The 18,966-nt window shown below is 58.2% G+C and overlaps 3 protein-coding genes across 6 annotated transcripts; 1 reads left to right on the forward strand and 2 right to left on the reverse strand.

The window, feature by feature from the left end:
* Positions 1–153: 153 nt before the first annotated feature.
* On the forward strand, positions 154–4,961 carry SHARPIN (SHANK associated RH domain interactor). 2 transcript variants are annotated; one of them, XM_027063630.2, is made up of 9 exons: positions 154–644; positions 933–1,107; positions 3,559–3,690; positions 3,768–3,909; positions 3,986–4,076; positions 4,154–4,307; positions 4,386–4,504; positions 4,593–4,718; positions 4,798–4,961. In XM_027063630.2, exons 1-9 carry the CDS (start codon positions 447–449, stop codon positions 4,879–4,881), a joined length of 1,221 nt encoding a protein of 406 aa, XP_026919431.1. In that variant the 5' UTR covers positions 154–446; the 3' UTR covers positions 4,882–4,961. The 2 variants fall into 2 exon arrangements, with proteins under 2 accessions (XP_026919431.1, XP_026919432.1); XM_027063631.2 differs by lacking the exon at positions 3,559–3,690.
* Positions 4,962–5,738: 777 nt separating this feature from the next.
* On the reverse strand, positions 5,739–8,219 carry LOC106965683 (cytochrome c1, heme protein, mitochondrial). Its single transcript, XM_027063637.2, has 7 exons — positions 8,053–8,219; positions 7,247–7,443; positions 7,035–7,161; positions 6,790–6,947; positions 6,541–6,701; positions 6,128–6,228; positions 5,739–6,042 (listed from the first exon to the last, which is right to left on the reverse strand). Exons 1-7 carry the CDS (start codon positions 8,179–8,181, stop codon positions 5,938–5,940), a joined length of 978 nt encoding a protein of 325 aa, XP_026919438.1. The 5' UTR covers positions 8,182–8,219; the 3' UTR covers positions 5,739–5,937.
* Positions 8,220–11,282: 3,063 nt separating this feature from the next.
* Positions 11,283–18,524, reverse strand: GPAA1 (glycosylphosphatidylinositol anchor attachment 1). 3 transcript variants are annotated; one of them, XR_008292820.1, is made up of 13 exons: positions 18,332–18,524; positions 17,886–18,065; positions 17,692–17,803; positions 17,352–17,499; positions 17,171–17,272; positions 16,886–17,082; positions 16,615–16,811; positions 16,367–16,520; positions 16,122–16,217; positions 15,778–15,968; positions 15,513–15,693; positions 14,261–15,411; positions 11,283–13,298 (listed from the first exon to the last, which is right to left on the reverse strand). XR_008292820.1 is itself a non-coding variant. In XM_053208635.1 (12 exons), the coding sequence occupies exons 1-12, from the start codon at positions 18,403–18,405 to the stop codon at positions 15,025–15,027; spliced, it is 2,019 nt and encodes a 672-aa protein (XP_053064610.1). In that variant the 5' UTR covers positions 18,406–18,524; the 3' UTR covers positions 11,283–15,024. The 3 variants fall into 3 exon arrangements, 2 of the variants coding, with proteins under 2 accessions (XP_053064610.1, XP_026919440.2); XM_053208635.1 differs by having other exon boundaries at positions 11,283–15,411; XM_027063639.2 differs by lacking the exon at positions 11,283–13,298 and having other exon boundaries at positions 15,077–15,411; positions 15,523–15,693; positions 18,332–18,523.
* Between the last annotated feature and the right edge of the window lie 442 nt (positions 18,525–18,966).

The raw sequence follows: 18,966 nt of genomic DNA on the forward strand, positions 1-18,966 counted from the left end.
CACTCCTACCGTCCACGTCTACTGGCTGCCCTGCCTGTCCGTCACTCTTCGAGGCCATGCGATCCCACCTCCCTTCCTGGCGCTCATTGGCTGCGCCTCCTCGCTCATCCCGCCCCTGGTGTCAGCCCGCCTTCCCAGGAGTGGCTGGCGGACCAACGCGGGGCCCGCCCGCCGGGCAACCTGCGGCTCGGAAGGAGCCTGGGAATAGCGTCTAGCCCCGCACCGGCGCGGGGCATAGACGCGGACCGTTCGGCTGCAGCCCCCGCCCGCCGAGCCTCTAGGTCGTGTCCATCCTGGGTAAGACAGGAGGGTCAGAGCCGGGCCCCGACGCTCTGGCCACGGCCGGAACCCCAGGCTCGCGGCCCCAGTTTCCGGTCGGCGGAGGCGCTCAGGGGCCCGAGCCCACGGAAGCGGGCTTGGGGGTCGGGGCCGGGGCCAGACAGGAGATGGCGCCGCCTGCGGGTGGCGCGGCGGCGGCCTCGGACCCGGACTCGGCCGCGGTGCTCCTGGCTGTGCACGCCGCGGTGAGGCCGCTGGGCGCGGGGCCGGACGCCGAGGCACAGCTGCGCAGGCTGCAGCTGAGCGCGGACCCCGAGCGGCCCGGGCGTTTCCGGCTGGAGCTGCTGGGCTCGGGACCCGGCGCGGTGAGTGGGGGCGGCGGGGGCGCGGGGCCCTGGGCCAGTCCCCTCCACGAGACAGCTTTGTGCCCTTGAGCAGTTCTCTTTCCCTTGTTGCCGTTTCCTCGCCTGTAAAGTGGGGGTAAATGCTCCGCTACCTATCTTTATAGGAGTTCTGTGAGGGCTTCCTAAGGTGATAGGAGTAAGGGTCTTAGGACGGGGCACGTGGCCTGTAAATGTTACGTCGTGCTCCTTTGGTCATCATGCAGGGTGTGCTGGCGGGAGGCACTGAGCCCGCACTCTCCCCTTCCTCAGGTCAGTTTGGAGTGGCCCTTGGAGTCAGTTTCCTACACGGTCCGAGGTCCCAGCCAGCATGAGCTGCAGCCCCCGCCAGGAGGGCCTGGGACCCTCAGCCTGCACTTCCTCAACCCTCAGGAAGCTCAGCGGTGGGCAGCTCTAGTCCGAGGTGCCACCATGGAGGGACAGAATGGTTAGTGCTCTGGAGCGAAGACTCCTTTTGGCTGGCCGGGCACTGCGAGTGCTGGGAGAGAACGAAAGTAGCCCAATCCCCCCAGGCCTGGATGGGGGAAGGAGTGGGGAAAGCTGGGCCCACCGTACCCCCTTTTGGGTCCTGGGAAGGCTCCCAGGAGGGAGAAGGTGGAGAAAAGGAGAACAGGCTGGAAAGCTTGAAAAGCTGGAGCCTGGAGTAGCAGACAGATGTGGAGGCCCAGCAGGCAGGCCCTCAGGGTCTGGGTGAGGAGTGCATCAGGAGCATGGAAATGTACTCAGTGGAGAGTGACAGGTTCAGATTCGAGCTACTGAAGACTGGTTGAGGGGCGCCTGTCGGTTAAGTGTCTGACTTCGGCTCAGGTCTGATCTCAAAGTCCATGGGTTCCAGCCCTGCATTGGGCTCTGTGCTGCTGACAGCTCGGAGCCTGGAGCCTGCTTTGGATTTTGTGTCTGTCTGTCTGTCTCTCTCCCTCTCCCCCCCTCCCTCCCTCCCTCCCCCTCCCCTCTCCCCCCTCCCTCCCGCGTGCGTGCGCACTTTCTCTTTCTCACTCTCAAAAACAAACCAAAAAAAAAAAAAAGTAAAAGACTGGTTGAGACCTCCCTTTGTGTGGGGGTGGTGTAACAGATAGGGCTGGAGAGAAGGGTGTTTTCAGAGATGCTTAGGAGATGGAATTGGCCGGATTTCATGGCTTTTAAATGGAAGAATTCATGGTTGAGAAAGAAAGCTGGAGAAACAAGGTACTATGGAACTCCCAGAGGACCTACGTGGAAGGGAATGGAGGTGGCTAGGTTCTTACACATCTGTGGGGAGAAGAACCAGGTGGATCTGGGCTGGGGTGGGGCTCTGGAGAGGTAAAGATTGGCAGTAGAAAAGTTCAACCCAGGTCACCAGGAGAGAGAAGCAAGAGAGAGTCTGACGGGTAGATAATGCAGCAAGGAAAGGAAAGGAAAGGGCCCGCAGATGTGTCAGAAGATCTGCCAGAGGGAAAAGAAGAACCTTACTATGCAACGTAAGAGAGGCCCAGACAACACAGCACTTGCAGAAGGAGAAAGACGTCCTTCGTTCGTTCGTTCATCAGATGTGCATCCTGGCACCCGCTCTGTGCTGAGCATGTTAGGCCTTGGAGACTTAGCATGAATGAGACGTGGACTTCCTGCCCTCTTGGGACTTGAATTTCCAGAGAGGAGAACGTATAACATTGGTAAGCATAGACTTGTGGTGCACACAGCATAGCATACAGGCTTCTGGAATCGCTATGTATACTTGGTACTAGTGTAACCTTGTGCGTCAAAACATTTAAGTTGGAAAACAAGTAAAATTCTGCCAGATGGTGGAAGAATAGAAGAGAGGAGTTTGCAATTTACACACATCTTTTTTTTTTTTTTTTAAGTTTATTTATTTGAGAGAGAGAAAGACAGAATCCCAAGCAGGCTCCACACTGTTAGCACAGAGCCCAACACAGGGATCAAACTCGCGAACCTGTGAGATTGTGTCCTGAGCTGAAATCGAGAGTCAGATGCTTAACCAACAGAGCCACCCAGGTGCCCCGGGAGGGGTTTGCAATTTAAAATTGGGTGGCAGGGAAAGTCTCATTAAGGTGATGGTTGAATGAAACTCGAAGGTCCTCGTGTGATCACACCCACGTAGCCAGGAAGCAGCAGGCACCAAAGTCCCGAGGCAAGTGTGTGTGTTGTGTGTGTATGTGTGTGTGATCTTTGGGACTAGGTCAAGGCTGGGCCAGGCCTGGTCCTGGGTGCTCAGGGGTCCTGTTCATCACAGTGGGCAGATAGCTCAGAACACTGAGGGCCTGAGGTCGTCACAGGAGCTGCAGGACAGGTAGGCTGGGCCTCAGGAGGAAGGTAAGGGGAGACACAGGTGCCCCGCCAGGCAGTGGCCCAGGGGGTTTTCTGGGGATGGGAGCAGCCTGAGGTGTTCTGTGCTGGTGGTAGAGCCAGTTGAGAGGAGGGGTGTCCCTGAGGGCACCAAGAGACTACCTGATTGCAGGCCTCCTGGTGAACAAGAAGGGGCAGGCTTCTGAGGACCTGTTTTGGTTCCGCAGTGAGGCCAAGGGAGCATCCCTGGCTGGCTTAGAGGGCATGTAGAGGCCAAGGGAAGTGGCCTGGCTTCTTTGGAGGAGGGGCATAGGTGAGGCTAGACAGTAGAAGCATGCAGAAGCATTCCAGAGCAAGGAAAAGCCAAGTGCAGCTTCAGCTCTGAGAGGAGTTGGTAGGAACCTTTTAGGGGTTTTTGAGGGCCAGGATTGGGTGGGGGGAGGCCTGGCTTAATGTGTGGCCAAACGCCAGGGAATGGGCTGTGAGCTAGGAGGTGGCAAAAGTCCCGGAAACCTGGTCAGCAGAGGCCTGGGTGAGTAACTCGGCTTGGGGGCCGAGTCACAGAAGACCCCAGCCCAGCCCTCATCTTCCCTCCTAGGCAGCCTGCCCCAAGCCCTGGGCCTAGAAACGTGCCCTGTTTCCCCGCCCAGTCCCCCTGGAGTGCCCACACTCCGGGCCCCACAACCCAAGGTGGATCTTTGCTGGAGCCCTGGAGACTTGACGGAGAAAGGTAAAGGCAAGTGGCTGGAGGGGGTTGGAAGCAGCAGTCTGTGCTCAGCCCTGATGGCTTTTTGTCTCTCCCTGCAGAAGAGCTGGTGGGGCGCCTGGCCCAAGCCATCGAGGGTGGGGACGAGAAGGGGGCAGCCCAAGCAGCGGCCACCCTGGCCCGACATCATGTGGCTCTGAGTGTCCAGCTCCAGGAGGCCTGCTTCCCTCCTGGCCCCATCAGGTGAGGTCTTCTTTACCCTGCCATCCCTAGCCCTCCCGGGTCCCCGTCCTCCCTCCTGACCTATACTCTGGCCCAGGCTACAGGTGACAGTTGAGGACGCCGCGTCCTCTGCCCACGTCTCACTGCACGTTCACCCCCACTGCACCATTGCGACCCTCCAGGAGCAGGTAAGCATGGGGTCGGGGGGAGCCCTGTGCGGGGCAAGGGGCCTTCGAGTGACGCTGCCTTGATGCTCCGGCCCCAGGTGTTCTCGGAGTTTGGCTTCCCACCAGCTGTGCAGCGCTGGGTCATTGGGCGGCGCCTGTGTGTGCCCGAGTGCAGCCTCGCTTCCTACGGGGTCCAGCGGGATGGGGACCCCGCTTTCCTCTACCTGCTCTCAGCCCCGCGAGAAGCCCCAGGTCAGTCCTTGGTGTGGATGGGATGAGGAGGGGAGGCGCAGCCCGACACGCCCCTGAGCCCCACCTCCTCTTCCACAGGACGCAGCCCTCAGTGTCCCCAGAAGATGGATGGGGAACTAAGTCGCCTGTTTCCTCAGTCACTGGGGCAGCCCAGAGCTCCTCTGCCAGCCACCTCCAGCCTCCCCAGCCCCCTTCAGGTAGGTGAGGGACTGGGCACCCTGGGCCTGGGATCCTCTGGGCACCAGAAGGAAAGGGTAAGCAGCAACGATTTCCCCACCTCCACAGCCTGGCTGGTCCTGCCCTTCCTGCACGTTCATCAATGCTCCCAGCCGACCCGGCTGTGAGATGTGCAGCACCCAGAAGCCCTGCACTTGGGACCCCCTTCCTGCAGTTTCCACCCCACTGGCAAAGGTACCAGAGGCTGAGGAAGGGAGGGGGATGGGCAGGGGGACAGGACAAGCAGAATGACTTATCTTTCCCTCACCCCCAGGTCACAAGGAGAGAGGATGGCCCTGTCCCTCCAGGCTCAAGGTCCCTGGACCCCCTCCTAAAACTCTCAGGAGACCTTTGCTGACTGCTTGCTAGGGGTCAAGCCAGGGTTGTGGAGGGGCCACAATCTGGAGTCATTAAAGGCGCTTCTGAGCCAGCTGAGTACCCCTTCCCTGTGCCTTTGTGCGGATCGATCTGCTGGGAGGACGGAGTGTGGGCATCGCCCCCTTGGGACTCAACTTGACAGAGGCAGGGCCTGGTCGTCAGCTGGTGGGACAACCCAACCAGGCCCAGGTGACTATACTTAGCCTCCAGATCCCAGAGATCCTGGAAACACATGGGGCTGAGATCTCTTCCCAGAACCCAAGGGCACACAGAGCCCCCTCCCTAACACCTGGCCATGCCTCCTGTTGTCTACCCGGAAACCCTCAGGCACACCCTCTCCTTGCTTCCACCTGGCTCTTGCCCTTCCCAGTGGCCACCAGTCTTAGGCTATTCCAGCCAGGATGCTCCTCACGTTCCCTCCTGGGGACAAGAAAAGCTCAGAAGCTAGGACCCGAGTGCTGCCACTGCCACCCTCCCCTTGCCCTCACAGCCTGCTCCTACTGCTTGCCTCGTTTGTCTGACCCAGACTCACCCCAGCCGCCCTGTGGGTTGCCAGGAGGTGCTGTCCCAGAACACCTCTACCCTGCCCCCTCCAGTTGTCCAGCCAAGAGATCAGGAGCACACTCTGGGTGGCCTCTGCCTAGCTTTGCCTCCTTAGCACTGCTGCTGGCTGCCTCCCTTCCCCACCTCCAGTGCTGCCTGCCACCTCCCAGTCCCCAGCCTGTACACGGCAGTGTCGGTCACACTGCATAGGACAACCCTGAGAGCTCGAGAGCAAAGGTCTTAGTCCCAGAGTCCCCTGCAAACGTGTGCTCCCATCACACAATAGCTCAAACATGTGTTGAGAAACTTAATTTATTTCCATGATGGGTGCTGAAGGATCTGGAGCTAGAACCTGGTCTCTTGCCCCTTTCCCTCTTGTCCCAAAGAAAGAGGAGCTTGGCCAAGCGGGCCAGCTGAGGCCTGAACAGGTCCAGGGTGGCTCCTTGGCTTGCGGGCCTGTTCAGGCAAGACGGCAAGCAGACGTTGGGCAGGGTCACTTGGGTGGCCGATATGCCAGCTTCCGGCTCTTCAGGACTGACCACTTATGCCGCTTCATGGCATAGACCAGAGGCAATAGCAAGCCCATCATCATCAACATCTGGGGATGAGGCAGGCTCAGAAGAAGGAGGCAGAAAGGACCCCAGCCCATTTCCCAGCCCCTCTCCCACGCCCGACCATTTCACCTTGAGCCCCATGCGTTTGCGATGGTCATGCTCTGGTTCGGATGCCCAGCGCAGGAAGGTACACACATCCTTGGCTACCTGGGACATGGTAGCTGGGGTGCCTGAGCCAAGAATAAGTGTTAAGGGCTGCCCTTGGGGGTCCCTCCCCAACCTGGTACAGCCCTAGAGCAATCTCCTCCATGCAGCTGAGATGGGGTCCAGACCAAGGCTTCAAAACCAATGGGACCCCCCCCCCCTCCCCCCAGCACGCAGGGGCCTGGGCTAGACGGGGTTGCGAAGGCTGCCCGTAAGCTGGCTCGGTGCTGGAGCCAAGAAGAGTGCACGACCTCTTTCTGTGCATGACACAGAAAGCATCCCTGGCAGTGGGAAAAGGAAGACCCGGCTTGTCCACCCCCAGGGTGGGGGCTGCTCACCATCGTCATACTCCAAGACCTCAGTGTAGATGGGAGGAGCCATGCCGATGGCCTGGCCAGGAAAGTAGGGGTTGAAATAGAGACCTTCTCGCAATGACACACCGGTGGGCGGCTCGCAGTAGCCGGTTAGCAGGGAGAAGACGTAGTCCTCACCACCGTGCCTGGGACCAGATCCATGCCTCCTCAGCCCTGGCACAAGGTGGACTTTCCTGCCCCCTCCCCACACCGCCCTGCAGGCAGCCAGCGTACCTAGCTCGCACGATGTAGCTGAGGTCAGGGGGCAGTGCTCCGTTGTTGGCTGCTCGAGCGGCCTCAGGGTTGGGGTAGGGCTTGGGGAAGTAGTCAGACAGCTTCCCTGGCCGCATGAACATCTCCCCATCCTCGTTGGGGCCGTCCTGAACCTCCACCTGCCACCAAGAGCCCCGTCACAGCCCTGCCGTCCACCGCAGCCGGAGCCCCAATCCCCGGGGTCCTCCTCATCCCCAGGCCCACACCTCTTCTGCGAGCGCCTTAGCTTCATCTTCTGTGTAGCACACACCCACCAGGTGGCGGTAGGCCACGTAGTCCATGCTGTGGCAGGAGGAGCACACCTGCTTATACACCTGGAAACCCCTCCGGATACTAAAGAAAGGGATAGGGTTAGGGGCGCCAGGGCCTCCGCCCCACCAGACCGCCCAGAAACCACCCCAGTCAGCCGGCAGCACACCTGGTGTGGTCCAGGGAAGACAGGAAGCCACGGTGGGACCACGGATAGCTGGGGGGGTGCAGCTCCAGGTCACTGGCGCTCACGGCCGAATGCAGAGCCACGGCTAGCCCTGCACCCCCTGCCGTCAGCATGCCCAACGCTGAGAGCATCACTTTCCGGCCCCGGGACAGACCGGCCTTCGACGACAAGGACACTGCCTGCAAGAGCCCCGCTCAGCGCCTGCCAGAACACCACCCGGCCCTACCTGGGGATCTGACTCTCAGCGCCTGCCTCTCCCCACCCATCCACCCGCACCCGCCAGCTCCTGCGGAGCACCACTGCCCACCCCGCTCCAGCCCACTGCCGGCTCCTCGACCGTGATTCGGCCCCGAGGAGGGGGCGCAAGGCATGGTTTTGGATCCGGGGCTGGGGATGAGGTCGATGTAAAGCAAGGGTGCCAGGGCAGGCCAAGGTCACAAGCCGCGGTCCGAGGTCAGGCTGAGGTCACCTCAGGACGCAGGCCGTCTGGAAGGCCGGAGCGGGAGCGGGCCTGGGCGCGCCCCCCGGAGAAAGCCCCCGGCCCCGAGCCGGCAGCGAGCCCGCCCCGCCGCCCCCCACGCTCGGTACCCAGCGCCTCCTCTGGTCGGGGGAGTGGGCGCCTGGTCCTGCTCCCCGGCGCCCCATATCGGTAGGCGGCGGGGGTCCGGCGGGGGCGCCGGGTGGCGGAGGCCGCTCCCTCGCTGCCGGGCCCGCGCCCAGAGCCTCCCCGCCGTGACCTTCAGGGGCTGCGGGGCCACACGGCGGCCGGGGCCGCGGCCAGCGCTCACCTGTGGCGTCCGCAGCGGGAGCTGGCAGGGCCGCGCGCCGCACAGCAAACTCCGGGCCCGCGCGCCCGGCAGCCCCGCGCCCCGCGGGCCCAGCACCGCCCCGCGAAGCGAAGCCGCCGCCGCCGCCATGTCGGCCCTCTTCAGCGCGGCCGCTGCTCCCGTCGGCCCCTGCGGCGCCACGGGAGCCCAAACGTCGCGAGAGCCTGGGAGGGCAGGGGCGGGCCGGGGCCTGTCTGTCAGGTAGTCGTGGAAACCGGAAGTAGGGTGGGAACCCGTGGTGTCTTCCTGCGGGCGGCACCTGCTGTCTCGGCCTGTCCGCTGCCCGGACGCGGTTCTTCCGGCCTCGGCGGTGCTTAGTCCTTTACGCTCGGGCCCCTCAGTCCGGCGTCCACGGCATCTTCGAGGCCATCGCTCACTTTCGTCCAGCAATATTTCCAGACCTGGCGCGGTGGCCATCCGTGTCGCAGCGCCTACAGACCCCCAGAGCGAAGGGGCGGCCTGCCGGGACAATCAGCAAGGTGGGGTGGGGGTCTCGCGGCCCACTGCCGCGGTCTCTTTCGCCCCGGTCAGGGTCCCCACTCCGGTGGAGCGTGAGCAGTGCCGGAAGGCTGGGGCCTCCGGGCTGCTGTCCCCCACCCGGCCCGGCCCACACGCGTGGGTTGTGGTGGCGGTTCTCCAGGCTGAGCAGGGGTTTGATAAGGATTTATTAGGCACTTATTATTACCCAGAAACTGTCAGATGCAGGAGCCATGACTATGACAGCCAAGGGTCCCTCAAAAAATTACGGTCGGCCTTCATTGAGAATGGAGGAGTAAGGACCTCGGAAAATCTGCATCCCCTTCCCCCTATAAAAGCAAGGAAAAGACTAGCAGAAGTTGTTGGAGTCAACTTTTTCAGAACTCTGGAAGTTAATCAAAGGAGTGCAGCATCCCGACAGTGTTTATTGAAGAAAACTGAATCTCGGTAAGAACAGTGAGTTTTGCGGTGTTCTGGTTAAGGCTACTCTCCAGCCCAGTGGTAACCTGGAAATTACAGCCCACATTCCTGGCAGAATGGAGCAGGGAGACATAATCCTGTAAAGGGAGCAGAACACCTTCCTTGCAAATAATTGCCACGATTTAACTTGTCTGAGGGCTCCCTGGAAGACCCCTCTTACAAAGCTCACTCAGCTTGCCTAGGGCCAATGGTCTATGCCCTGAGGATGTTTGCTGGCAAGTTGTAATTTCAAAGCTGCCGGGGGCAATGGATAACAGCTGCACCTGGTAATAGAGTAACCAAAAAGCTTAAAAGGAAGAGCTGGGGAATACAATGTCCACAGGGATGTTCAAAAGCCCTACATATTTCTGGAATATAGAAGGTCACAAACATAAATAGGGTGTGCACAGGCTCATGAAAGACCTGAAAAAGCATCAAATGCTTACCTCTGGCTGGCCTTGAGGCTCTGCACAAAGGGAAGTGGAGCCTCAGACAGTTGCAAACAGGGGGCTTTAGTGCTGAAAGGCATATGCCTCAACAAGTACACAGAGCTATTTGGGAAAGACTGGGAAGTTTATGGATTTTAGGCATTTAAGAAAATCTCTGTCCGATCATCAGCTGAGCATAGGAACTTTAGTGGCTACGCGTGACATTACAGACTAGACAGAACAAGTTCAGAAAAACCACTACACGAGTTCAACTACTACAAGCAGCAACAACAAAACCTGGCATCTGATTTCCAAAATCACAACATTAAAAATGAAAGGCCTGTAGGACACCAGTAAGCATACCAACCTATGCATAATTCTCAGGAACAGAGAAGAGAAAGGGGCAGAAAGAATATCTGAAAAAATAATGCCTGAAAAGTTCCTAAATTTGATGAAAAACATGAATCTGCACATCTAGGAAGTTCAGTGAACTCTTAAGTAGGATAAACTAAAAAGGATCCATACTTAGACACATCATAAATTGTTGCAAGCCAAAGAAAAAGACTCTTGAGAGCAGCAAAAGAGAAGTGATTCATCACATACAAGTGATCCCCAATAAAATTATCTATTTCACATCAGAAACCATGGAGGTCAAAAGGCAGTAGAATGACATATTCCAAGTGCTGAAAGAGTAAACCTACCAGGGGTACCTAGGAGGCTCAGTTGGTGGCAGTATGCGACTCTTGATCTTGGGATTGAGGGTTGGAGACCCACCCTGGGTGTAGAGTTTACCTAAAAATACAATCTTAAAAAAATAATAAATGTAAATGGATTAAAGTCTCCAATTTCAAGGCAGAGATTGTCATAATGGATTTTATACACACACACACACAACTCTATGGTGTCTGTAAGAAACAACCTTTATTTCTTTTTAATTTAAGAGAGAGTGTGCACATACGCATGCACTGGAGCAGGAGGGGTAGAGAAAGAGGGAGAGAGAGAATCCTGAGCAGGCTCCATGCTGTCAGCATGGAGCTGGACTCGGGGCTCGATCTCATGAACCATGAAATCATGTCCTGAGCTGAAATCAAGAGTTGGATGCTTAACTGACTGAGCCACCCAGGCACCCCTGTAAGAAACAAACTCTATTATTTATTGTTATTATTATTATTTTAAGTAGGCTTTGTGCCCAGCACAGAGCCCAATGCGGGGCTTGAACTCATGACTGTGAGATCAAGACCTGAGCTGAAATCAAGAGTCAGATGCTTAACCAACTGAGCCACCCAGGCACCCCAAGAAACAAACTTTAGAATCAAAGACACAAGTAGAAAGTAAAAATGTGGAAAAAGATATACCATACCAACAGTAATCAAAAGAGAGCTGGAGTGGCTATACTAATATCAAATAGTATAGACTTTAAGACACAAATTGATACTAGAAATAAAGAAGGACATTTCATAATGAAAAAAGGACCAACTCCTCAAGAAGACCTAACAATTGTAAAGATAGGTTTGCCTAACAGCGCCCCGAAATACACGAAGCAAAAGTTGACAGAATGGAAAGGAGAAGTAGGCAATTTAACAATAATAATTGGAGACTTCAATATTTCACTTTCAGTAATTGACAGAACTAGACAGAAGCTCAGCAAAGAAAGAAGAGTTGAAAAACTGAACAATGCCGACTAGACTTAAACATCAATGAACCACTCTTCCAGCAGAAGAGTACATATTCTTCTCAAGTGCATATGAAACATTCTTCAGGACTGACCATATGTTAGAAAATAAAACCAGTCTCACTAATTTTTTAATGTTTATTTATTTTGAGAGAGAGAGAGAGAGAGAGAATGAACAGGGAAGGGGCAGAGAGGGAGGGAGAGAAAGAATCCCAAGCAGGCTCCCCTATGTCAGCACAGAGCCCGACACAGGACTTCATGTTAGGAAGCCAGAGATTATGACCTGAGCCTAAATCAAGATCAGGCGCTTAACCAACTGAGCTACCCAGTAAATCTAAAAGTAGTAAAATCCTACAAAATACGTTTTCTCACCACAACAGAATGAAATTAAAAGTAACAGAAATTTGGGGAATTCATAAATATGTGAAAGTTAGATAACATATTACTTTTAATGTTTTATTTATTTTTGAGGGGCGGGGGGGGGGGGACAGAGGATCCAAAGAGGGCTCTGCACTGAGAGCAGTGAGCCTGATGTGGGGCTCATACCTACAAACTGTGAGATCATGACCTGAGCCAAAGTCGAATACTCGACCAACTGAGCCACTCAAGCTCCCCTAACATATTGCTAAATAACCAGTTACAGAAATCACAGGAAAAATTAGAAAATGAGGTGATAAAAACAAAACATACGGGATGTATCAAAAGCAGTGCTAAGAAGAAAATTTAGAGCTCCAAATTCCACTTCTAGGTGTATGCCCAAGAGAAAACATATGTCCACACAAAAACTTGTTCATGACTGTTGATAGGCACATTGTTCATAACAGCCAAAAAGAGGAAATAATCCAAATGTCCATCAACTGATAAATGGGTAGAGTGTGGCATGTCCATTACATGGAACGTTATTTGGCCATAAAAAGGAAGTTGTGACACATATGTATGAGGACATTCATATTAAAGTGCAGATTAGGCAAATCTGGAATTAGAAAGTAGATTAATGGTGTCAGGGGCTGGAAGGAGAGAAGTAGCGTACAGGTTGCTTTTTGGGGCAAGGACAATGTTGAGAAGGAGCAAGCACAGGCCTTGGAGACCAAGGTGGGGAGTTTGGTTCTATCCTGGGGGTGATGGGCATCCCCTGAAGAGAGACTAGGTTGACCCTGGGTCCAGGCCTGGGCGAGCGTGCTAGGGGAGAAGGTGTATGTGGGGTGGGAGGTGTTCAGGTTGAATACTGTGACTTAGAGGTGACCACCACACATTCAGGAGGCAGAGGTGACACACTGGGGCCTGGCAGGAAGCAGCAGACAGGACCTGAGCGGGGGTATGAAGGCAGCTGGGGCTTGCAGAAGCAGTTTTGGACAATGGTGTCCAGAGCGGTCCCCAAGTTGTCTACACTGGAGCCTCGGGGGGAGTGGGGGTAACCAGGCAAATGGCTTGAGAAGAGCACAGGAAGTCTGGGGCACCGAGGTGAGTCGCTAGAGGCGTCCCGGGGCCAAGTAGAGCATCCGCACGGAGCCCGGTTGTGGGGAGGCTGCCGGGTGTTAAGTGGGTGGAGGGCGGCCTGCCGGCTGGGGCCTTCACCTCACCCTCCTGTGCTCACCCCACCTCCCAGCACAGGCGATCCTCTAGCCCCTGCGGAAGCCGTCAGGTCTGCCCCCTGGAGCCTCCTTCTGGACCTCCAGGTCGTCTCCCTCTGATTTCCCTTCATTCAACAAATACAGATGAACATTCTACTGTGTATCTGGCCCTGAGCTGGAAAAGTAGCAGGAAATAAGACAGTGTCCCTGCCCCACCCCCCCCATGACACTTCTGTTCTGGGGCCTAGAAAGCAAGCAACAAAGGAGTATGTACTATTAAGTACTGATTATCAACACAATAGTGAAATACTCCCAAATTCACCCAGCGGACACCCTCCACTCTGAGTCCTCACGTGAGCTGGACTCAGCAATGGTCCCTCTTGTATTGGCTGGAACTAGATCTGAGTGTCAGAAAACTCCAAATGACAGTGGCTTACACACGGTACAAGTCTGTTTCCCTTTCTAGTAGATGAAGCCCAGTTTGGCAACCCAGGGCTGTGTGAAGCCCAGGGAGTCCCTGCTCCTCTCCATCCATTCTTGACACGGGCTGGACCTCACGTCCTAGACACAACTCACGTTCCAACCATCAGTTCCACATCCCTGTGGGCAAGAGAAAGGATGGGGCTCAGAGGGCCAGTCTCTCTGGGTGAGGTCTTTGCTTGGTGTTCACCCTGGAAGCTTCTTGTGTTTATCCTGCTGGCCACAGCACAGTCACGTGGCCACACCTCAAAGCACAGGATTCAAAATTGAGCTGTATGACTCCAGAGAACAGATACTGGGTTCAAGGTACAGGCCCTACCACCCCATCAAGTAGAGCGCTTATGTATGACCTATACTCACCGCTATACGCCTGACCTACATTTCCACAGCCTAACATTTCCTTGTTTTAAGAAATGTATTGTACAGGTGACATTGCTGAAAATCAGAATAGAAATCCTGCTTTCCTGACAAACCAACTCTGTCATTCCCATGGTCTCAGAATTTTTTGTACAAAGAGTTCTGCACAAGTTCAGAATACAGTTGAGATGATCTCTGTGCTTCTGCCCCCACTTGTGTGTTCCCTGATTTAATAGATTTTCATGATTTGTGCTTTAAGTGACTGCTCAAGGCCAAAGCCTGGGGAAAAGGCTTGGGAGGGATTCTGGAATCCTTTGGAAGGGATACTAGCTCACAAAGAGAGAGACAACAGACCAAGGCAAAACAGAGGTTTTTGTGCGTCTTAGAAGACAGGAGGACTCTTGTCCTGTGACTTATCCGAGCACAGGGTTGACAGAAGCCAGCCTGGGAGGCACGCTGGGAGGCTGGGGGCTGCAAGTCTCTTCCCAGCCCCGGGGGAGGCGGGGCAGAACAGTTTGTTCAACATTGAAGGAACCAGAGGTTCCGGCCAGACTTGGGAACAGTGGGCAAAGACAGGCTGCTGGCCCCAGTGGGGTCTCCAACACCCATGCTGCACCCCCACCCCCAACAATGCTGGACAGAGAGCACGTGGCCCCCTCATCAGAGAGCCAGCAGTGACCCACAGAGGGTTGGGTCTGGGGGCTAGAGCTTCCTCCCAGACCTACCGTTCTGGGTGTGACACCGAAGGGCCACGGGTCCTGAGCGGACTCCCTAGGCGGGCAGCTCTGCCTTCCTTCCACACTGAGGCTGGTAGGAGGCTGACTGGTCTAGCCACCACATCAGGTGCTGGCAGGGGTGCCTTGGCCCTCGAGGAGTTGCCTCTTGACCTGATGTGACCCTGAAAAGCAACATTTTGCTTTTCTCCCCTCCAGAATGGACACTAGACATTCCAGTTCCTTTCAGGGGTCTCAGTATGTGGCCCGCCTGCTCCTAGGCGATGCCGGGTGGGGCTCTACTGCTCCACCTCGGCCCTGCCTCTCATGGGTGGCTGGCCTGGGCCAGTTGGCTCCAGGGAAGCTGGGCGGGTGCCATTCCCCATGCCCCAGGGCTTTTCTGCAGGGCTCCAGCTCAAGCCCTTTTGCGCCTTCAACTCCAGTGCTGAAGACAGAGCAGTGTGGTCTCTGGGCACTTCAGATCCCATCAGGCCCCAAGCCATACCCACCACAGCGTTTCCTCCTACCCGGCACCCTGCCTCCCACTGTGATACGCAGGGAGCTCCCTTAATGCTTGTGGGGCTGGGGCCAGGGCAGGGTCTACACGTGCCATTTCCAGATGCCAAGCCCAGTGTCCAACCGAGGCTCTCCTTGGAGGCTGATGTGGCTGCTGGGGCCCTCATTCCTGCCAGCAGCAAGTGGACCAGGGCAGTGCCCTCCAGGAAGGAGGTATGTGGGAATGCCAGGCCCTCAGACAGAGCTTTTTATCCACGTGCCTAGGAGCTCCAAAAGGACAGCAGACAGTGGGCCACGAGCCCTAACAGCAGCTGAAAACAAAACACCTGTTTATTTCCCAAAAAGAGAACACCGGGTGCTTGGGGAGTCCCCACCCCGGTCTGTACCACAGGACAGCCACACGTCACTTCCAGAAGAGCACGTTCCAGAAGAGCAGCCAGCAGGGATAGAGGCCCAGAGCCAAGAGCGGAAAGAGCAGGGCGCCGTAGGTGTGGTGGTCCAGCACGCCCTGCGCCAGTGCCGCCAGGAAGAGCTGCCAGCCTTCGGCCAGCGACAGCGGGGCCTCCTGCAGCTCCCGCCAGAGGAACAAGCACCCCAGGAGAGTGGCCGCGGGGCTCGTCAGCACCAGCAGGGCGGCATACAGCGGCCTGGGGGGAGAGGCAGGGTCGGGCTGGGCTCTGTGGTGAGGAGCACAGGCCCCAGGTTGGGGGCAGGGCACCTCGTGTGGAGTTCTGTGACGGGGGCTGACCGGCACGTACCGGGGCCCACAGGGGTGGGTGAGCGCGGCAGCGGGCACCATGGTGGCGGCCAGCAGGAAGCCCAGCGAGAAATTGGTGAGGGCAACGCAGGCCAACTGTAGTGCCAGGTAGATGAGAGCCACTAGCTTCAGTGCCATCCAGCCTCTGTCTGGGGCCTGTGCGCTCATCACCCTGCAAGACAAGGGGCTCAGAGGCAGCTGCCTGTGTGTCCAGGGTACCCTCTGTCCCCGCCCGGCCGGCCCGACTGCAGCTCACCGGTGGGTGCTGTGTGGAAGGGCCAGGCCGGCCGCATAGATGGCCAGCAGCGTCAGCACCACGGCCTCGGCCTCGGCCACGGGGAAGTGCTGGGTAGCCACGTGTTGGCCCAGCACTGGCAGGACGTAGAGGGCCAGGCCCATGGCCTGTGAGATCAGCAAGGGAGCCACAAGCGAGGCCAGCCCCACGCTCTGCAAGGGCACATGGACACTTGGGACCTGGGCCCTAGGGCCAGGGGGGCCCCAAGGATCCTCACCAACACCCCACCAGTGGAGACTGAGTGGCAGCAGTACCAATCACCGGAACCCCAGGAGCCCTCCCCAGCAGGAGTGGGGGGCCATCACCTGTGCTGGAGGGAGGGGAGGACCAGGTCCAGAGGCGCCCCCAGCCTCCTGAGGGCCCGCTCCGGCCTCATGCAACTGCATCCACAGTTCCAGAGCGTGGTCTAGTCAAGGACCCTGACAAGAGCTGTGATGGGATCTGCCCGGCGGGGGCCCCAGGGCCCATCCCACTCCCCCACTCCAAGGACCACGGGCTCTCCCAGCCTAGAGTGGAGGGGACCCGAGGTTGGCCACCCGTCAGAGGATATCTTGAGACCAAGGACCAAGAGCAAAAAGCCAGCAGCGGGCATGTAGAGGCCGATGGAGACGAAGCGCGAGAGCGCGGGGAGCACGTAGAAGAAGAAGGACTGGTGCAGGCGCTCCAGAAGGTGGTTGAGCTTGCGGAACATGCCCTCTAGGGCCCTGCCGGCGTGGGGCAGCGTCAGGGCCAGCCGGACCCCCCAGCACCCCCTCGCCCCCCTAAGCAAGGAAGGGGGGAGAACCAGAAGCCACTTACTTGCCCACTGCCACTAAGTCATACTTATACTGTCGGAAGCTATTGATGCCACGGATGGTCAGGGCCTCGACACGGTAGCGCAGGAAGAGGCCGTGAGCGCCATGGGGGCGGCCTGAGGCCTGCTGCAGAGTCATGAGCAGGAGTGTCTGCAGACCCTGCAGCGGCCCGTCTACCGATGTCCAGTCCTGGGGCTGCAGCTTAGAGGGTTTGGGGACGAGGTCAGATGACCCCCACACAGGTCCCAGGCTGCCCAGGCAGGCGGCCCCCTTACCTTGCCCTGCAGAGTACACAGTAGTCCCCCTTTCTGACAGAAAGTCTGGAAGAGGTTGAGCAGATCGAGATTGGGCAGCTGCCCGTTGAGCCCCTCCACGGCCACATCAAGGCTGGTGACCACGTCGCTACTGAGCTCCAGGGCCAGGGCTGCCTGGATGGCCCCAGCCCGGCCCTGCAGAGGGGATGACTGCATGCCTGTAGGAGCAGGTGAATGAGGTGCCAACGGAGGGCTGGCGCGTACAGTGGCCCTGAGAGAGGGGCGGGGCAGGGCAAGAGCACCCACCGGTGACGTTGGTGTCGTGGTAGGCCTCAAGCCAAGCCTCAGTGCCCAGAAGGTCTTGCTCTGTCACCAGGAAGACGATGTCTTTGGCCCAGTAAATCTGCCCTGAGGACCAGAAGCTGGTCAGCAAGGCCTGGTACAGAGGCCGAACCCTCCCTTGCCAGCAGTAGCCCCTGAGCCTCACCCCGAAAGTGGGCAGCAAGCGCCAGCAGCAGCCCCACAGCCTGGCTGTTGGCAGAGTCGGGGCCGCAGGGTACAGTGAGCACCAGGGATTCGGTGCTGGCGGCGCGTGGGGCCCGCAGGATGCCATACACGTTGGTACCGGCCACCATCTGTATGCAGTATTGGTGGGGAAGCCTCAGCACCACCCCACCCTAGAGTGCTGAAGCCTCTCCCCTTTTCGCCCTAGGATGCCCGTTAGGAATTTCCTGGGCCCCAGGACCTGGCACCACTGAGCTTCCCAGTCCCAAGCCACCCTCTCAAGGTCTTTTTTGGTCCCAGACACATCCTCTCCCCCACAGTACATAGCGCTCGCGGGTCTCATCAGGAAAGGGCAGTTTCCGGGAGAAACTCTGCGTGTAGACCTCCAGCCCCACTGACCGCATCGTCCGCTCCAGCCAGGCCACTGGCAGAGCCCTGGAGGCACAAAGCGAACCTTTAAGAGCTCCCTGACTTTGACCACCACTGTTTCCCCCAAACCCACAGCTCTACCGCTCACCCCGTCTTCCTGCGGTGGGCAGCGAAGTCTCGGGCGAAGCCTCGGGCACGCTCTCCGCCCGCAAACTGCTCCTCCACCATGGTGGAGCCCATGGCGTTCTCCGACATGTATGTGCGCTGGGTCAGGGGCGGAAAAGCCAGCGCCAGGAACCAGGCGATCCCCGCCACGTAGCTCAGCACGCTGCAGGGAGAGGGGACGGAGGAGACCGCCGGAGCGTTAGGGGATTCTGACACCGCGGCCCGTGGCCTCCACCTCTGCACCGGGGGTGGCGGGGGCGTGTGTGAGGGACCTGGCCCTGGAGTCCGGGCACCCGGGACATCGGACGGGAGAGCTGAGCCCCGGACCTCCTGCCCCGAGCGATGCCGGCGGGAACGACGCGACTGGCGCTAGCAGCCGGAGGGGCCGCCGGCGGCCGCAGCGCCGGGTTCCCCGGGCCCCGCCCTTACCAGAGCGGCGCGTTGAGGCGCAGCACGAGGCGGGCGAGGGCGCGCCGGCGCACCGGGTCCGACAGGAGGCCCATGGCGGGGAGGGGCGGCTCCGGGACCGCGCTCCCCCGGCCGGCTGCAGCCCCGGGGCCCGGCGCCTCGCGCCTGCCGGACGGGAACCGGCGCGCCCTCACGCACTTCCGCTCCCGAAGGCCAACGCGCCGCCGCGCATGCGCGGAACGGAAGCGGTACTCGGGCGGGCCGGAGAGCGGTCTCCAGGGGAAGTAGCAGGAGGTGTATACCACGCGAGAGCAAAGCAGTGGAGACCGCTGGCTGCTGGCCGCGGGTAGCGAGAAAGCTCCGATTTGGAGAACCAGAGAGGGGATGAATAGGGCGGGAGGGAGGAAAACCGCAGAGCACGGAGGCTGCTGGCGGTGACAGGTCCGAATGCCTGGGGTGGGTAGACAGGAAGAGGGCTTCCGTGGACCGCGAAGCCAAGGCATTGGCTGATTCGTTTCTGTGGATGTCGGTCAAAAATGGCGGTGAACGCAGAAGTGAAATCAGTGTGAGTCCAGCACCGAGGTCATCAGGGCCAGATGACCACAGGGAGGAAGGTGCAGATAGTACCGTTGGCCAAAATGGGTTTCAAAGGAGCT

Source organism: Acinonyx jubatus, chromosome F2 (genome assembly GCF_027475565.1).
Source record: "Acinonyx jubatus isolate Ajub_Pintada_27869175 chromosome F2, VMU_Ajub_asm_v1.0, whole genome shotgun sequence".
In the NCBI taxonomy this organism is placed as follows: domain Eukaryota; kingdom Metazoa; phylum Chordata; class Mammalia; order Carnivora; family Felidae; genus Acinonyx; species Acinonyx jubatus.

What these genes read in the sequence shown, in the direction of transcription:
- LOC106965683 (XM_027063637.2), bottom strand. Translation starts at nt 8,181, where the DNA reads ATGGCGGCGGCGGCGGCTTCGCTTCGCGGGGCGGTGCTGGGCCCGCGG. An exon ending in TCCCGCTGCGGACGCCACAG is followed by an intron (nt 7,444 to 8,052) that starts GTGAGCGCTGGC and finishes GGGCTCTTGCAG; the next exon opens with GCAGTGTCCTTGTCGTCGAA. An exon ending in GGTCTTGGAGTATGACGATG is followed by an intron (nt 6,229 to 6,540) that starts GTGAGCAGCCCC and finishes TTCTTGGCTCAG; the next exon opens with GCACCCCAGCTACCATGTCC.
- SHARPIN (XM_027063630.2), top strand. Translation starts at nt 447, where the DNA reads ATGGCGCCGCCTGCGGGTGGCGCGGCGGCGGCCTCGGACCCGGACTCG. An exon ending in TGGAGACTTGACGGAGAAAG is followed by an intron (nt 3,691 to 3,767) that starts GTAAAGGCAAGT and finishes CTCTCCCTGCAG; the next exon opens with AAGAGCTGGTGGGGCGCCTG. An exon ending in AGCCCCGCGAGAAGCCCCAG is followed by an intron (nt 4,308 to 4,385) that starts GTCAGTCCTTGG and finishes CCTCTTCCACAG; the next exon opens with GACGCAGCCCTCAGTGTCCC.
- GPAA1 (XM_053208635.1), bottom strand. Translation starts at nt 18,405, where the DNA reads ATGGGCCTCCTGTCGGACCCGGTGCGCCGGCGCGCCCTCGCCCGCCTC. An exon ending in GCTTGCTGCCCACTTTCGGG is followed by an intron (nt 17,273 to 17,351) that starts GTGAGGCTCAGG and finishes TCTGGTCCTCAG; the next exon opens with GGCAGATTTACTGGGCCAAA. An exon ending in TCTTGGTCCTTGGTCTCAAG is followed by an intron (nt 16,218 to 16,366) that starts ATATCCTCTGAC and finishes TGACTAGACCAC; the next exon opens with GCTCTGGAACTGTGGATGCA.